Below are 18,054 nucleotides of genomic sequence, written 5' to 3' on the forward strand. Positions count from 1 at the left end.
TTTCCATTGAGGACTGCAATTTTAACCACACAGTTTTGGTTTTCTTTTCCTTATTAAACACAAATGTTTGTACTATAATAATAATGTGGAAAAGAAAGAGAAAGTATAAAATATCTATATATCAATTTATTAACATTTAAATGAAAGTTCAGAAATTATGTTTCCTATACTCAAACATTTTTACTTTATACTTTACATTATATTTCTCAATATATTTACAATAATATGAAAAATTGAAATTTGCATTTTAGCATTAGAGAAGCTTAAAGGAAGACTTTCTTTGCCTAGTTCTAGAAGGAAAAGAAAACAACCAATATTGCTTTTTCTAAATAATAGTAAACATGGGCTAAAGGAAAAATAGCTTTGGAAAGAATACTTTAGAAATATCATGGCCACCACCAAGAGATGAGTGCTTAGAACACATATTTAACAAATTAAAAGATAGAAACAAAAAATAGAATAAACAGAGAAACACGATCATATAATTTTAATAAAAATTGTTTGCTGGTGAGGAATTTTTGAAAAAGTTTCGCCAAATGGAGTGCAATATCATGATCCTTGTGTAAGTGCTTATGTGACATCTAGTTGATGTTTTGCATTAAACATGTAATTACACTAAACTGTAATAAATTTTTAAAACGTTAACAAAATTTCAGTTATGTTTACCAAGCTCTAGCAATAATAAAAGAATGTGACAGGTCATTTACTTAAACTCTTTCTTTAAAAGACATTTTAGAGCCATTTCTATTTAAGCTTATTTGACCTAAATTAAATCAGTGCACAGATTGACTCATGTTAGTTATATGCACTTAAATAGACGTGAAAGAGAGCATGTTCATTGACCAAATGCCCTATAAAAGGGTAAAATAATCAATTGCTATCATTTGTAAAATCCACTTAAGGGAAACATTAAATGATTAATATGAAGATTGATGCCCCAAAAGGAACTCAGGTAAGTCAGAAGTCAGTCTTGTGCCTAAAAGTTCTGGAAACCAATTCCTACATTACTTTTAATAAGATTTAACATACTTTCATGTACGTAAGATTTAATTTCCAATAGGATTAATAGACTGACTATATTCTAATTTCTTGATGAAATTGAAAAATATAAATTTTGAGATGAAATAAATCCATACGTTAGTAAATTTTAACTTATTTTAGTAGGTACAAATACAATATTTTCTACCTCTAATTTAAGGCAATTGTAAAAGTTATTTAGTCAGCAAACTAAGAATAAATTAATAAACTAAACAGGTTTGCTTGTATGCAAACTAAGAGAATGTGATTGTTTTGTGGTAAAATATATATGACATGAGGTTAACCATTTTAACCACTTTCAGTGGCATTAAGCACATTCCCATTGTTGTACAACCATCATCACCATCCCTTCTCCAGGGCCTGTTCATCTTCCCAGACTGAAACTCTGCATCTGTTAAATAGCTGCCCAATAACTTCTCCCTCACCCCAGCCTCTGGTAATCCTATTCTACTTCTGTTCTCTATGAATTTGACTATTCTAGGTAATTCATGTAAGTGGAGTCACACAATATCTGTCTTTTTGTGTGGCTTATTTCACCTAGGATAAAGTGTTCAGGTTCATACATATTGTAGCGTGTGTCAAAACTTCACTTTTTTTAGCCTGAATAATATTCCATTGTACACATCTCACATTTTGCTTATCCATTCATCCATTGATGGCCATTTGAGTTGTTTCTACCTTTTGGCTGTTGTGCATATTGCTGCTATCGACATTGGTGTACAAATATCTGGTTGAGTACTTGCTTTCAATTCTGTTAGCAATATATCTAGACATGGAATTGCTTGATCATATCGAAATTAAGTGTTTAAGTTTTTGAGGAACCACTATACTGTTTTGCGTAATGTCTATGTGATTTTAAATTTCCACCAACAGTGAACAAAGCTTCCAATTTCTACCCATCCTCACCAACCCTTATATTTTCTTCCTTTCTTTTTTTAAAAATAGTAGCCATCCTAATTGGTATGAGGTGGTATCTTGTTGTGGTTTTGATATGCATTTCTCTAACGATTAGTGATGTTAATCATCTTTTCATGTGCTTACTAGCCATTTGTACGTCTTCTTTGGAGACATGTCTATTCAAGTCCCATGCTCTTTTTTTTTTTTTGGCCAAGGTAGATTAGCTCTAAGCTAACATCTGTGCCAGTCTTCCTCCACTTTATGTGTGAGTTGCCTCCACAGCACGGCTTACGATTGCTGTAGGTCTGTGCCTGGGATCCAAACCCGCGAACCTGGGCCACCAAAGTAGAGTGTGCCGAACTTAACCACTCCACCATGGGGCTGGCCCCACTTTGCTCATTTTTAATTGGGTTGTTGCTGTTGAGTTGTAGAAGTTCTTTATATGTGTTGATGTTAATCCCTTGTGATTCTGCCAGCTGTCAGCTAGAGCATGCATTCACGGAAGGGGCTGGGCCCACTTCAAGGCCCCTGTAGGCTACTTAGCCACACAAAATGGGTGCTGAGGTAGCAATATTATGGAGTAGCTTAACTAAATTCTTAACAGGATTTTGATAGAGATTGCATTAAATCTGCAGATTGCTTTGCATAGTTATTGGCATCTTAACAACATTAAGCTTTCTTTCTAATCCAGGAAAACAGGATTTCTTTCCCTTTATTTGTGTCATCTTTAATTTCTTATAGCAATATTATGTAGTTTTCAGTGTACCAGTCTTTTATCTCCTTGGTTAAGTTTATTCCTAAGCATTTTATTTTTTTTGATGCTATTGGATGCTACTTTGATGCTAAATGGAATGGTTTTCTTAGTTTCCTTTTTGGATTGTTCATTTAGTGTACAGAAATGAATTCTTGTCTGTTTTGTATATTTCAACTTTGCTGACTTCATTTATTAGTTCTAATAGTTTTTTTATTTTTATAGAATCTTTAAGATTTTCTACATATAAGATCATGTCATCTGTGAACAGAGGAAAATTTATTTCTTGCTTTCCAATTTGGCTAATATTTCTTTTTCTTGCCTAATTGCTCCAACTAGGATTTCCAAGATTATCTTGCACAACGTTCCCATAAGGATGAAATCACCCATCAACACACTTCTCAGATGGTACCCCCATCATTAAGCAATGCATGACTGTATTAGTAATTCAGATTTTATTACATGAGCAAGTAAGATATTTCATTCTCTTAAGTGTATATATACATGCTGTAGATTTCATATATTCTCTCTCTCTCTATTTTTTTATGCTGAAGAAGATTTGCCCTGACCTAACATCTACTGCTAATCTTCCTCTACCTTGTATGTGGGTCACCACCACAGCATGGCCAGTGACAGACAAGTGGTGTAGGTTTGCACCCAGAAACCAAACCCAGGCTACCAAAGTGGAGTGTGCTGAAGTTAATCGCTAGGCCACTGCAGCTGGCCCCAAATCTATATAAATTTTAAAAGCAGGGGGCTTGCCCTGTGGCCGAGTGGTTAAATTCACATACTCCCCTACGGCGGTCCAGGGTTTCACTGGTTTGGATCCTGGGCACAGCCATGGCACCGCTCATTGGGCCACGTTGAGGTGGCGTCCCATGTGCCACAACCAGAAGAACCCACAACTAAAATATACAACTATGTACTGGGGGGATTTGGGGAGAAAGAGCATAAAGAAAAAAAAGAAAGAAAGAAAAAAAGAAGATTGGCAACAGTTGTTAGCTCAGATGCCAATCTTTAAAAAAAAAAGAAAAAGAAAAAAAAATTTTAAAGCACATAGTATCTACTAGTATAAAACAAAAAATGTTACATTTACTATTTTTCTTTTTAATATGTTAAATATTTTTAAATAACATTAAAAGATTTAAGTGATTACTTAGCACCTTTTATCTTATTAGTTTCATTCACTTTATATGGAAAAGTATTTTGTAGAATACATATTTTATTGATTAAAACATATTCATTGACTAAAATCCATATTATTGGAAAGTCAGTGGAATTTTTTTTGCCTAGTAGTAGTTGATATCACATTAGTCAATATTTCAAATGTTAATATAGAAAACTCCTGGTTCTATAAATCAATAATTAGACAGCCTCTTTTTCTCTAAGTACTATAGTGACTAAAACAAAGATTGTCAGATATATTGCTCAATAAAAGTAGTAAATGACAATTTCTTCAAATATAGTCTCGTCAGGACTAGCAAGATCTCAAGAACTGGAATTTTTATACCTAAATGATAAATATTTTTCTGTGATGAACTCAATGGCATTTGATTAGCAAAGAAAATATGTATGTATAGGTTGGGGGGGGCTGTATTAACGGAAGACAAGGCCATGGCAGGAACAATCCTAATCAATACTTCTGACAGGGTGCTGAGGGGAATTGACCCAAGAGCAGCGACCTTTGTTGTTGTTATTAAGTTCAGCACAGACGTAAATGTAGGCTATCTCAAACGATGTATAGGGAATACATCAGTTACCTCTAGAATGATTTGACTGAGCTATTTTTAACCTTTCATTTGAAATCTAAAAATCATTTTTACAAAGTGTAAAATTAATGTCACTAGGCACTGATTAAAAAGTGTCAATCAGTTAAGATGTGGCATTTGGGCAAACTTTCTATTGGCCTATAATTGTGTCAAATTTCATTGACAGGAATCAGTTTTGATTCAGAGGTTTCCCTCTCTAAAGGAGGGAAGATCTTTCCTATGTGTTAATCAATTAAAGTGACAGGTGCCATAACAGGCACTTAACATAAGAGAAAAAAAATGCTAGATGATTTAGGTTGGTAATTGCCAAACATGGTAAGCGAGGAACATTTTTGAGGGAACAACCCCAAAGAAAGGTGATCAAGCATAAAAGCTGTATCTTAAATTTGTGACAATGACCCTCATACTGTCATTGAGCAATTTAACTGGTTCCTTAGCTTTTTACTCTCACCTTCTCCTTGACAACTATTTCATACCTTCCACCTCCTCAAATTTCCACCTTTTCTCTGTACACCTTCTTAATTTAGAAGCTTGCTCCATGTTTAATGAAAAACGCAGTAATTAGAAGGGAACCCCACATATTCTCAACACGTTGCCTGCTTTCTCTCCTGTTGCGGTAGGTTAACTGCTCGTGTTCCTGTCTCAGTCTGGTCCTTTGAAATTCATATCAAAGTCCATTCTGTTTCTTAAGGTCATCAGTCTGACAATTCTCCTGTTACTTTTCTACATCATTTATTTTTCTCTTTACTAAATAATTTCCATTAGTATATAAACACCTGTTGATTCTGCTATTTTAATAAAAGACTTTTACCTGATTTTATTTATCTTTTCTAGATTCCACTCCTATTTTCTCTACTGCCTTGTCCATAAAAAGTCCTTGGAAGAATCAGCTCTACCTGACGTCCTCAATGCTTCTTTTTCCATGCTCTCTTAACCCTTATCTAATTCCGCTTTATCCACATGATTTCTCCAAAATTGCTCCCATCAAGTTCATCAAAGAAGACTGCATGGGTCACCCTACTCTTTTCACACACTTTCCCCACTCTATTTCCAGCACACCACGCTGTTCCTCTCCTGTCTCACCTTTTCAGTTTTCCCCCAACCTGTTATGACTGGAAAGTTCCGGGCTCTAGCTCTCATTCCTCCTTTCTTCTCTCTCTTCACCCTCTCCCCTGAGGATTTCATTCTCATTGAATTTAAATATCATCTATGCATTGATTTCCTCAAACTTGTATCTCCAAGCCTTTGCCTATCTCCTGACTTCTGAAAGTTTATATCACAAAACATGTTCAGTATTGGAACTTGGAGGTGCAATTAATATCTCAAAATTAACCTGTCTATAGCTGAATTTCTTATGTTACACCATCCTGACCTCAGAGTCACTCCTTCAGCAGTTTTCCTCTTCATAACTAATAACTTCACCCTTCCAGTCGCTCACTTGTAAAGCTTGGAGTCATTCTGGACTCCTCTCTCCCAACACACATATCTGAATTGTTTCCGAGGTTCACAATTAAACCACCTCAACTCTAATATCTTAGTCTAAGCCATATGGATTTATTGCAATTGTCTTTTAAGTGGTGTTCCAGATTCCATCTTATTCTTCAACTGGCAGCCAGAATTATCCTTATAAAATGCAAATACTTCCATTTCTCTGCTCCAAATTCCCCAGTGGTTTCCCATTCCACTCTGGGGGAAGACCAGCTTTGCGTGGCTGAGTGCTGCCTACCGCTCACCCCTCTCTACACTGAGCTCCTTCTCTCTGCTATAGCAACACTGGACTCCGTGCTGATTCTGGAACATGCCAGGCATTATCTTGCCTTACAACCTTTGTTCTCTCTGTTGCCTTTGCCCGGAATGTTCTTCCTCCATGTATCGTCTTCTCCAACTTTACCTTTTTGACGTTTTTACACAAATACTATTTTTTCAATGATGCCTGCCCCTGAATACTGTATGTAAAAATTTCATTTACTCTCCCCCCCAGCTCACTTGATGTGATTTACCTGATTTTTTTCTATAGCATTCATAACATTCTAATAACGTTATAGCATGTGATTTTATATTTATGATATGCTGTATTATTTATGCTTATTTTGGATGTTGAACACAGAGATCATTTTAAGTTTCTTCACTAATAGATTCTAAGTACACGGAAGAGTGCCTGCACATTCGTAAATACTTATTGGATTAATGAATAAATAAATAATTGCATTTATATAATATGGAAGTGTATTCACCTGCTACATTATAAAGCCTATAAAAACATGTACATAAAAAATGAGATAAAAATAAGCACATGTATTAATTAGATATTTCAATTTCTCTATACAACACAATGGGCCATTGTGAATGCCTGTGGATTTTTTTTTGGTGAGCTAATATTTATAATATAATTAAAGAAAGAAAATAAATTAAGACTTCTACTTTTTAATTTCAAATATTTTAATATTGGGGTGTCAAATTAAAATGAGTTTGGTGTACTTGAAATTTAATAATTTTTGGTATTTGAATGATAAAAACAGTATACCATTAAAAGACATTAAGAACTGTGGTAATATTTTGATATCAAGTAACATGAACTACACTGTGTATTAGATATTTGATATAGTCCAAGAAACTACATTGCTCATTATATCCCAATTGTATTATGTGTGTATTATTTTATATATTATTGAAAATTAAAGCTTTTCTTGCCTGAAGAATAAAATGCAGTGTAAATATCTAGAGCTAGATGGTGTGGGTTTCCAGTTAATTCTACCTCTAACTACATCAGAAAGATAGAGCCGGGCAAGATAGTTGTTTTCTCCACATGAGATTCTTCCTATGTACAATTTCAGCATTGAAATATATAACATCTAAGTTCTTTCCGGCTCTGAGAATAAATTACTTTCTCAAATAAAAAATAATCTTAAGTATTTTGAGATGATTTTAAAGTTGAAAGCTTTATGTATGATTGTCTAAGTTATACATAATTGTATATAATAGTTTCCCATATGTTTCTGCTTAACCTTTCAGATACAATAGTCAATGTGTTGAGAAAAAAAGAAAATCATAAAATCTATAATTAAACTTACAACAGACTTGGGACAGAAATTCAGAAGCTTCTTTTCTTCTATAAATTATTGAATCACATTTTTTACACCAAGGGATGTCTTGTTGAAAAGAAAAGAAAAATATCTTAATTTAACTTCCATGATAGCAAAATGTTAAGTTCAGCTTTCTTAAATTTTAGCAGTACTTTTGGGACATTATTTTGCCTAAAGTTATATTTCTCTGCATCTTCTCTGAAGTAATTTTACATGTTATTCATCTGGCTCTGTGTCCCATATTTACCCTTTTCAGTACTCAGGACCTCTGTCCCACAGGTGGTAGATTCTGTCCCACAACACCAGGTAATTGCTTCATGGGAATTTCCTGTATCTCGTATACCATATTGTTAACCGTCCTTCAGAACACTGACCCATTGTGATAGGTACTTCTGTGTAAGCACATAAGAAGGGACTTAGTGTATACACGGAGATTGAATATACATAGATGTGTTTCTTCAAACTTTAACATACATAGGAATATCAAACCCAACTTGAAGAATAGTATTATGTGAACTATCTACATGAGAGAAAAATTCCAGCTGTATTCAGTAAATAAAATGTGACAGACCACTGATAGCATTTAGTAAAAGTGGTCTGAATTTACACAAAGAAAATCTTATCTTGGGCAAAAGAATAGGAAAGAGGCAAAAATTGCATTTCCTGTACCTAAAGTTTACCTAATCTTTTGGTTGTCTTTGTTATCCTCATAATCTCTTCTTTGAGAAACACTGCCTAGGAACTCTCAATGATAAATACCCATGATCAATTATTGCTTTTAATGTGATATTGAGCTAAGCACAGGAAGAGATATTTAATTGATAATTTTCAGTTTTCATTTTCACAAGTCTGTATATTTTTAGATGCCCCTAGTATCACTTATTTATAGGTCTTTTTTTCTCCCTCTGAGGACCAATGTGAAAACAATGAGAGAATATACTCACCAACACTTAGAAATGCCACATATGGGGAACTGAACTAGACATGTTTTAATCCTTATCTGCTTAAATCCTCACTACAATGCGAAGTGGCTGTTATGATCCCATTTCACAGAGGGGAATCAATGTTCCAGGGTTCAATGAATTGCCTAAGCTCAAACAGTTGCTGAAAGTTTTTCTACTATATACACTGTTTCGGATGGATATGGTATACAAGTGCCGGTATGTATTCAAGTGCAGGACTCTTCACTGAAGGTACTACATACAAATTCTTAAATATTTCTTAGGCATTTGATACCAATAGATCATTAGCAAAGGCCATTTTACTTTGATTTTTTTCTTGAATCATTTAGCTTGCTTATAACGTTCTAGTCACTAGCATTGTGTTCTTATCTTAGAGAAATTGATTCTGTTAAGAAAAGTATTTTTAGCGTCAACAAGTAGTATGTGACATGTTTAATAGTCACTTTATATTACTTTTAATTTAGAAGTAAAAACATTTTCCCAACAGAGTATCTCACTTTCTATACTCATATATTTTTGTGATTTACTGAGGTTATTAATAGAGAAATGGTAGTGTTAAACAATACTTTGAACGGCTTTAAACGTGCAGTGGGAATCATGATTTCATAGGAAGAAAATTAGTGAGGTTGGTAAGATTACTGTATAATTTCCCACAGGATCTCTACATCAGGGTTCGCTTTTTTATATCCTAGAAGTTGCCTGTGTTCACTTTAGATATAAAGTAAGGCTGACTACAACGACATTACAAGGCAGCTCAAATATAAGCAAAGACAGCTGTTAATGGGACCGTGAATAGTGATGAACTGAGGTACTCAAATGGCTTTGCTAATAAAGCGTTGCCTAATTTATTTTTACAGCAAATGGAAGACTCATTTTTCATGGTTGGGTAGCCGCATTCAAATATACCAATAATTTCAAATGCAATCACTTCTATATAGCAAATTTTATTTTAGAATATGATGGAATTGCTAATGTTCTGTTGATGGGTAGACAGCTTCTCCATCAGCAGTCTTGTCTCAATCTTTTCTTGTTGTTTTTTAATTAATTTTAAAATAATTTTATTTATTATTACTAAAATTTAAGAAGTTTGATTTTATATAATTTCCAAATATATGAAACTGAAAAATTATAAATGTTCTTTCTTAGAGCCCTGGAACTGTGTCATTTATTTTCCCATATTTTTAGTAGCTGAGAGGATTTTTACACAGGAAAATAGAAACTTTAATTAAAATATTTTCATCATTAAAGTATATCAAAAAGTTATCTATAAATAAGAGTTATGTGAAAATGACAATTTCCCTTATAGAACAGAATATAGGTACTGGGAAATATTATATTAGCACATGTGCAAATTTAACTTTTTCAAATAGGTTACTTCACACTTTCAAATCACATATTCAAATGTAGTGATAGCAATTTGACAAGTACGTATTTCTATTCATCCCGGAATTGGAAAATAGAAATAAAATAACTTTAATCCTAAATATGTGACTCATGCCTTCCCAGTTAAATATTAGTGTTTATCTAAATAATTCTATATTGAGGCTTGCTATAGTTTTATTAAAAAAAAATCATTGTTATTTTGCCTATGAAATTGTATTGATAATTATGTTATTTAATGACTCATTTAAGCATGCATATAAAGGAGTTTATCCCTTTTCAGAATTCTAGGTATGTTTCATGAAAATTAAATAGAACTAGCAGCATTGCAGGAACGTATAATAATAATAATAATAATAATGATAGAAATAATAAAGTAATACATTTTGTCATGTGAAAAACTGCATGATGTGCTACATGAAAGGATGTAGGATTAACTTGCAAGTCAAGCAATGACACAATTACTACTACTAAAAATATTGCTATTTTGGTTGTAAATGTAATATTGTAATTTACATTTATGTCATATTATGTGCCCCAAACATTTTTCACTGCTGTACATATAGCAACATGCTTGTTCTCACAACAACTCTGTCAAGAAAATGCCATTATTATTCACTTTAACTGAAGGGAAATAACAGAAAATCATGTAATTGATATATGATGAGGCCAGGATTTGAACACAACTTGACAATCACCAGAGAGTATCATTTTAATTGTGTAATATAAAGAATCACGTATAGTAATTAAAAAAAAATTCTTTTACAAACAGTCACAAGAAGGAAGGAAAGGATGTAAATGAGAGGCTGGGAAACTCCTTCTTAACTAACCCATGGATGCCGTGACGCATCCTCAGATAGTCACCTCAATCCTCATAGTACTCCTGACAGATGTTCTAGTTTTTTATCCATCAGGGAGTGCACTAAGAAGTGGGTCAACCTGTCATGCTACCCTGCACCTATTCAGTGGCTAATGGAGGGTCCATGTCCATGTACTAAGGCTGAGGGACATGTCTTATGTCTCAGTGCTCAGACGCAATTATCTGGACTAATGGATCCCATGTCACTTTTCAGAAGCATAGGCATTACAAGGCAAGGGAGTACCTTTTAAAGGAGAATGTGTCTTTGACCATAGAGAATGTAGTCAAGGTAGACGGTGGCCTGTATTGTTGCCATATTGAGCACAAAGGATCGTTTACGATAACACACCATGTCACTGGAGATTAAACCAGCTGGGAACACCAGTGCTCCAATGTCACCTAGAATCTCTACCTCTGTTCCTCCAATGCCAGCACCCACACAAAACCAAGAACCAGGAGCTACATCACCTTCTCCAACATGGCCAATAAAAACTCAGCCTGAGGTACTGCAGGAAACAAGAAGGACGCAACCCACCAGCTCACACTGTACTCTTGTCCAACAAATGGCATGGCAGGGTGACACAGTCTTCAAATGGCCTTAAGCATAACAATCAAACTCAAGTGTCTCTGGCACAAAATCCGTGGATGAGCTCCACCAAGGCAGTCTATCTTGTAATCAGTATTTCTGCTGTGGTGCTGCTAACTTTTTTGGTTGTCATGATTACCAGAAAATATTTCTACATCAGAAAAAACTGCAGCAACTAGATATGGTTTCATTGAATGGCCCTCCAGTTGGAGCTTGGCATAGTGAATCTGAAGTGCACATCTGAGCAGATGACAATATCTACATTACTGAAGATGATTTTTATCTCATGGATTAAGATCCAGTGGCCCTCCAGGACTTTATGCCCATGACTGCAAAACGCAGTGACAAGATATCACTGTGTGAGACTCCTTTGAATGTGCAGGATTATTTTCTGTGTCAGTTCCACCTGGCATTCCAACATGTCAGTGACATTGGGTAGAGTGACTCCCTGGCTCAAATCTGTGTAGTGTTGTTGCTGTTGATAATACAGTCCTTTTTTAATCCTAAAACTGACTCAATCTTTCTGGCCATTGCAGAGCTCTCTCTCAAACATGAACACTTTAAAAGTGTATATTCTCATTAGACCCCATGAATCCTATATGCTTCAAGAGAATACTCACTGGGGTGGCAGGAAGTGAACTTCTATCCTGGTCACCAAAGCTGTCAAGGAGAGAGGAATAGTACTTCAAAGCAGTAAATCTGACGGGAATGCCAAAGGGCTTCCCTTGGAAGCATTTCATAATTATTTCTTTACTTGTTTTTTTCTGGTAACTCCGAATGTTACATTTCTTGGGGTTTTCATCTGTTAGAGATATTTATTTCCATAACTACCTCAGAGTATAGTGATAATTCCAATGAGATGGAACTTGTGAGAAGTCTTTGAAAAGTAAAAAACCACTACAGAAATGCAAGAGTTTTTTTAAAAAAATGTCGTTTTTAGTAAGAGCAGATCTAGCATTAGTGCTCAGTGCGTTTTAATGATGTTGCATTTGTAAGTCTCTTGCTGTATGGTACCTCTTATATTTTTCTTTAAATAATGCTTTTTTTTAAAGTTGATATTGGATAATTTGGCTACCACCTTATGCCGCAGATAAAATTTGTCAATAGCTGAGAGGTAGAATGGGTGAGAGAGAGGAATTTAGTTAATATGGAGCTCTTTTTGGTAAATATATCAATTTTGTAGAATGTATTGAATTTTGTTTTGATTTTGATCTTTCAAGACACAACTGAGATTCCATGATCTACAGTCTGTCCTGAGGCATTAAGGCACTGATGAAATTAAGATTGTATATTTAAACAAAAGAAATTTTGGATATCTTCAAGAAGTAGCGGACTCAGTCTCTCACTGATGGCTATAAAGGTGGTTGGAATAATTTTGCAAGTACGCAGAAGTGTGAGGGACTTTTATTAACTGTCTGGTTTCATTTATATGTACACTCATTGTTAAAAGATTTTTTTATCTTGAAAAAGATTGATTTTTTAAATTTGTTTTACTTTTTCACACCCACAGTTGTAAATCTTTATTTTCATTCTGTTTCTTTCAGTGTTTCTCTCTTCAGAGAAGTCTTTTCTCTAAATTATAAGTGGGAAATAACTGGCATTAAAAAAACCCAAACAAATGTTAAGCATTATGAAAAATTATGTTTTTTCAGTGAGATGGCTGGACTGCAGCATGCCCATCACTGAGGATGATAGAAATCATTTTCCCCCTGAGCTACATGGCATTTCAGTGTGTAGTAGAGATATTTTGAAAATATTTCATATGATTCTAAATTATTCACAACAAAAGCTTGACTGACTTATGTCTGATGAATTTTGAATAATTGTTTTTATAAGGTGAGTATATTAACCATTTAAAATGACTGATTCTACTTGATTGTTTTATATACTTATATTTTATCTTCACACACACTGGCCTGTGATACACACAGAAACACACTAGCCTGAGAGCTACATTATTAAATGTATAGGAACAAGGATTATTTTATTAAATTTTTCCTAAAAGTAGACATTTTTAAACCAAAATATGCATTTGATTTGCTATCAAAGAAAAAAAATTAGCATCCACAGTCCTCCCTACCTGATATTTAAGGAGTGCTTTAGGCATTAAAGTTTCAAATGTTGAAAAGACAAAAGCTGACAACAGCACTGGAAATGGAGCAGAAGCTAAAGTCTGAGATCTGTCCTATTGAAACGGCTCCTAAAAGCATCCGAGATGAATGACATGTTGCTAACGCCGATGCACACTCCCCGGTTTTCCATTCCTCACAGTAGACTAAACCCTGCTTTGAAGCATTTCCCTACTTAGAAAGCACAGAAAACAGTCCGCTGATGCTAGAAGAAGATTCACCCTCTAAAATATTAAAATGTTCTTCTCAAAACATGAAAACCCTCAGAAATCACATAGAGTTTCAATTTAGTTTAAACGTGCTAATAACATCAAATAAATAATATCTTTAGCTTTCAGCTGACACTCTTTTTACACTTCTGCTGAGAGTTTCCAAAAGCAAGCTTTCTAAGATAAAAGATGTTTAAAATAAATTGAGAGAATTTGAAAATTGTCTATTGTCCCTATGAAATTTATTTTTGCGTTTCAGTTGTTAAATATTCACAGTTTGAAACGTTCACCTAGTCAATTATGTGTATATTTTTTGAGAATATTTTTTAAAAAGCCATCTCAATCCCTTTTGAAATTTTTCATAAGTACACACATTATCATCCTACTATATCAAGTAAAATAAAATTTAAAGTTAAGGGAATTAAAAAGTATATGTCTTTGATTTTGCCCATCCTGGGAGGGACATTGGGCATAGATCTTGATATCTTTAAGAAATGTCAATGAATAACGCTACCCACAGGATTAGATGATGACACTACATGTATCTTACTGAAAATGCTGAACTTGGATTCATTGCTGAATTCAAAAATGAGAAAATTGAAAGATATGTATCCCTAAATATGTGAGATAATCTGTGTCCCTGATTAGTCACTGTCTGTCAGGATTTGGTTGGTTCACCAACGCGCAGTAACAAGATATAAAACATACCGATCTTTCAGTGTTTTGCTTTCCTAAAGATTCGTTATATAGACAAGATTGAATTATCTGACACGGTTGAAAACACACATTTAGTGTTGATAGTTTGATTTGTACAGCAATGCTACTGGGTACAATTTCTCTTTACCTTTCTATTCTTTTGTATTCCAAAAACGGAGTATAGAACCTCCAAAATATAAAGACTGGATAGTATTACAAATGTAATAAATCTTGCTTTTTTTAAACATAAAAATTCCTAGTAACAAATTTAACCAGTCATATGCCTGTGATATGATAGCATCATCCATATATATGAAAATATAATTTCTAATGATATTACAATTTAAAATAGATAACTTCACAATATGCATTAAAACTATATCTAATAATAAATATTATAAATGCTTCAATTATTATCTCTAAAACCTGTTTAAATGTTAAATTTCTAGATTTTAAGTTTTAAAGTGGAATGTGGAATATGCTAGAAGTGTCTGGAAGGGTTGACTCCTCAAATGGAAAGTGGTTTAAGACATTTATTTTTTTTTTACAGGACACTTATAACTCACACTTGACCAGACTTGAGGATGTCTTCTGTTTTTACCTTCAAATGAAAAAATGGTTAATTAGAAAGAAAAGAGAAAGGCATTCACATATTTCAAGATTGTGATTTGAACTCTTCCTCCTACTTCTTGAACTTTGCTCTTTCTTCCCGGCTCACCTTTCGTCTTTTCAACTCCTCCACTTGGTAATACTGCTCAGTGCCAGCAAGAGCCCTTGAAATGTCAACTTCTTTCAGTGTGTCACAGTAGTTATAGATGATACAATTACAGTGACACCTTCTGCCAAAGGGTAGGAAGTTTGGTGGTTTTGAACTCATGCCAACATCATATTTTTGAGAGTTTTTATCTTGACGAAAACTGAACCATAATCATTCTTTCAAAAAACCCATTAAATATAGAGTTTAATATGTCTACAAACAGTTAAATGCAGGTGTTTTAAGAAGCCATGATTTGGGATCTTCATTTATTCATACTGTTCGTCGCAGATTTTCCTAAGGAATAGCCATCAATCTGCCATAAAACATTAGTTCTGAGGTAACACAGATTTATTAGTAACAATGCTAAAGCCTCTTGTTCTAACAGTGTATACTGTAGCATAGCCTCTCATTCCTGGACACAGCTAAGGCTTTCTGGTCTGTTTTTTCCCTTAATTTTTATTCTGATTCTCAGCAAAGCCCAAGTTACTGGAATATTTGTTCCTTTTGAGAGCAGGTACTATTTCAGCAGGGGAAAAGGGAACAAGAAATTTGTTATTGTTCTTTAATGACTTTGGAAAACAAATTTAATGAGGGGGAGCAAATATTAGAATAACAGTCAAATATATTATTTATCTTTTCTGATGTCCTGAAGGCAAAAACTTGGTAAATACTGGACAAGGCCAAGAAAATGTAGGCTTTATCAAGTGATTAATGAGAAGAACTTGGTAACAAAATTTAATAAAAGCTTTCTCCTAATTGGTTACCAGTTCATAGATTCCACATTACAGACTCCTAAAACAGATTTACTGGTTTCCCAACAAACTGAACACAAGAAACTTCCATTTGCCTTTATTTGCCTTTATTTAGTTAGTTTTCTACTAGATAGCACTAAGGTTAGATTTTATCTGGCTGACAGTTGCAATATGGATCAAAATTAGATTTTAAATTCTGACATTATTGTAGATGTTTTTCTGTTTAGGGAGGTATAATTCACATACGATGAGTCATACAATACAATGAGTCATCCAGTAAGACATGCTAAAGGTCTCGGCATACTCACAAAGTTGTGCAATCATCACTACTCTCTAATTCAGAGATGTTTCATCACCCACAAAGGAAATCCGGCACCCATTAGCAGCACCTCTCTATTCCTGCCTCCAAGAAACATTCTTGCTCCAGCCCCTGGGAACTACTAATCTGCTTTTTGTCTACTGACTTTCCTTGGGAATTTTTTTTGATTCATGTTATTAGATATTGGTGCTTAGATTATAGGCTAAAGTAGTGGTCATATTTGCATCTGTTTATCATTTTGGAATTTGTTCAATAGTAATTTTATGCCCATTTGACTCACTGAAACGTTAAAAAATCAGGGTCTAAAAGATATTTAGGATTGGATTTACCCAGGTTTATAGGAGCTAAATGATTTTAGTGATGAAGTTACTAAACACTCCATTGGAAATTGAGAAAAGGTGGTCAGAATCTAACCCTTTCAATACAGCCCTGTGGACGAAGAGCACATGTTCTTTGATTGACCAGAGGCCTCAGGAATGTCGAACAATGAGTCTACGGGTCCACGCTGACCAAACGTGATTTTTATTTGAACAACATGGAACAGTCATATGTTGATAGAGCAGCAGAACAAGTACAATGGAGGATTTGAGCTGGCCAAAAGGTTAATAGTTATGAGACTGATCTACATGGGTGCATTTTATACTAGCAATTTTTTATTAAACAAAGAAATAAAAGCAGATAAGACAAAAAGAAAAGCTTAGGGACATGCAAATGTTAAGTATTGAAGGAAATGAAGATGCAGACATGAAGGGGGTTGAAGTGCTGGGCCATGGATCTAGGTAGGGTATGGTCTAGGAAAGTATAGTCAGGTGCTTCTTGATAACTCATGGAAAATAATCAGATCAAAGGTCTGACTCTCCTTATCGTGTCTAAATTTAGATGTAGTGGAAATAAAAGATAATTTTTATAATTAATATAGTTGACACATAGTGAGTGATATGTTAGATTTTCCAGATGCAGTAAGCTGGATTTAAGGAATGAGTGTGTTTTAACTGAAGTGGAGTTCAAATGAGATCCTTGAAAATTCAAGGCATGTTGAGTTCAACATCAAAAAATTATTCAAATTTTAGAAATAAGCAAAAAATTATTGAGTTTTCCTTCACAACAGACTGAGCCTAACTTTTTATTGTCTCAGCCTTGTAGCAACAGAGGTTAACATGGAGAGTTTAGACAGCTGGTGATATAAATACTGTCCAATGGAATGGATAACTTCAAAGAGTGACACTTAGGCATCTTATGGACATTAACCAGCATTGTATCTAATGCAGAAATCTTAACCTAAAACCTTTTTTTAATTGCCTTTATATGCCTAATTTCTCTAATGCTTTTTGGAACAAATTTAATGTCTTATTATTTCAGTTATTAACTAACTAGTAAAATAAAATATCTGACATGATAATATATTTGCCTTAAAATAATTTTACCTTCTGAAAATTATACTTTAGCAGTTTTGGAGCTTCCATCATCATGTCCTTGTGGAAGCACGTGGCAGAGCCAAGTAAACTGTGTTGTCAGAGAAATATACCTAATGGGCTGTTTCAGACCCGACGTGCCTTTACTCGGCTGTAGAGTGAAACAGGCAGCAATGGAACTTTAACTTTGTTGCTTCTGTTGTTTATTTTCTCTACTAATTTTGTGTTATTTTGTTTGTGGTTTGCATACAGTTCTTCCTCATTGGCGGTAATAAGTGTTGAGAAATTGCTTTTGTGGCCTGAATTTGGTGATTTCTATCCTCTCTTGGGCGAGCAATAACGAGAGACTGGTTTATTGGAGGTTTGTTTTTGTTTGTCTATTTGTGAGCTCCAATCAGTTAAGAATTTCATACACACTGAAAGAACAGCTCTTTAATATCTGAACCTATAGAATC

The 18,054-nt window shown here is 34.2% G+C and overlaps 1 protein-coding gene across 1 annotated transcript; it reads left to right on the forward strand.

Moving 5' to 3' along the window:
- Positions 1-922: 922 nt before the first annotated feature.
- On the forward strand, positions 923-11,569 carry LOC124237261 (hepatitis A virus cellular receptor 1-like). The gene is given in 6 exon segments (XM_046656723.1): positions 923-952; positions 4,829-4,963; positions 10,906-11,072; positions 11,125-11,281; positions 11,283-11,480; positions 11,483-11,569. Coding segments are annotated over 6 exon segments (774 nt in total).
- Positions 11,570-18,054: the final 6,485 nt, after the last annotated feature.

This window comes from Equus quagga, chromosome 3 (genome assembly GCF_021613505.1).
Source record: "Equus quagga isolate Etosha38 chromosome 3, UCLA_HA_Equagga_1.0, whole genome shotgun sequence".
Taxonomy (NCBI): domain Eukaryota; kingdom Metazoa; phylum Chordata; class Mammalia; order Perissodactyla; family Equidae; genus Equus; species Equus quagga.